The following is a 1,506-nucleotide window of genomic DNA, read 5'->3' as shown; positions in this document are numbered from 1 at the left end:
CTAACAGAAATGGTATTCATAGAGTTAATAAAGTCATTTTTTATGATCTTTTTGATTCAAAAATACATTAAAAGTAATAAATCCGAAAATATTTTTGGTAAATTATATAATTTGTTTGATTTAAAATAAACAATACTTAATATAGATGTTTGAGTCATATTTGTTTTTTATATTTTTTGTTTTTCATTTCAAAATATCGCCTTTTAAAATTATAATTATTTTTTTGAATTAAGTCTATTTTTAATTTAAAATAATTAATTATTGTTAAGTTTTTAATTTTAAAATCTTGATTACTATTGTTTTTTGTGATGAAAATTGATAATTTTTTTTAGGTCAAAACTAAAGAATATGCTATCGATTAAAATCATTCATCATTTTTGTAAAAATAAATTATGACAGAAAACTCTAAGAAAAAATTAAATTTTAGTAATTATTTAAGTAAATTTTCATATATTTAAGAAGCTATTCATTCATTAACTTACTAAAAAAATATGGTATTCATAAATATAAAAAAACAAAAATAAAACAAATTTATTAATTAATATTTTAGGTTAAATTATCTTATTACAAAATATTATATAATAATACATATTATGTTCTATTATTCAAATATTTAATATTTATTCATCCTTTTTCACCACTTGTATATCATCAAATTAAACGTATTATAGAGACAACTAATCTTTTTAATTTAAGATATTTGCTCTTTACTTTCAAAAATTATGGATAATTGATTTATTAGGAACTTTTATATTTTATTAAATTAAATTTATTAAAAAATGAAATAGAATAAAATTTTTTAATTAAAATAAAATTTAAAATTAATAAATAAAAAAAAACTTAGGCAATATAAAAAATAAAATAAGAAATTTTTAAAATAAAAACTTAATAAACAAATAAGAAGAGTTTGTTGCTATTAATTCATTTTTTTAAGTAAAAATATCACAATCCAAAACATATTAACTGTTTTTACTTAAAAATAAGTCTCAACTTTGAAAGCTTAGTGCAATTTGCTAAACAAGAACATATACCTGACGCACCTTAATAGCCAATTTAATTGTCACTTTTTAAATATTGAAGAAAAAATATAAAATTAATTAGTAATTTAGATGGAAAAAATGAAGAAAAAATAATAAATAAAAAGAAATTAATAAATTATAAAAGCAAATGTTGAAAATAAAAAATGATTTAAATTAAGAAAGATAGTAGAAAAAACAACAAAAATACAATAAAAAAGAAAAAGAATAGTAAATCAAATTATAAGCTAATAAACACATTAAAAAAGCTAAATTGTTTTAAATTCATTTTTATAGTTAAAAATATCACTATTCAAAACAAATAAAATGTTTTTACTAAAGATAAAGTGTCAAATTTGAGATTTTAGGGCAATTTTTTAAACCAGAGCATAAGCCTAATGCACCTTAATCGCCAATTTAATTTCCACTTTTTAAATATTGAAGAAAAAATATAAAATTAATTAGTTATTTAGAAGGAAAAAATGTAGAA

The 1,506-nt window shown here is 16.8% G+C and overlaps 1 protein-coding gene across 1 annotated transcript; it reads left to right on the top strand. All coding sequences in view use genetic code 6, as the record gives it.

Moving 5' to 3' along the window:
• Window positions 1-779: 779 nt before the first annotated feature.
• Window positions 780-1,187, top strand: TTHERM_002653453 (hypothetical protein; the record flags this gene model as incomplete). Its single annotated transcript, XM_012799024.1, has 2 exons — window positions 780-933; window positions 985-1,187. The coding sequence occupies 2 exons, from the start codon at window positions 780-782 to the stop codon at window positions 1,185-1,187; spliced, it is 357 nt and encodes a 118-aa protein (XP_012654478.1).
• Between the last annotated feature and the right edge of the window lie 319 nt (window positions 1,188-1,506).

The sequence above is a fragment of the Tetrahymena thermophila genome (genome assembly GCF_000189635.1).
Source record: "Tetrahymena thermophila SB210 genomic scaffold scf_8254535, whole genome shotgun sequence".
NCBI lineage: Eukaryota > Ciliophora > Oligohymenophorea > Hymenostomatida > Tetrahymenidae > Tetrahymena > Tetrahymena thermophila.
Note: the sequence above shows the minus strand (reverse complement) of the source record. Positions and strands in the feature narration are given on the sequence as shown.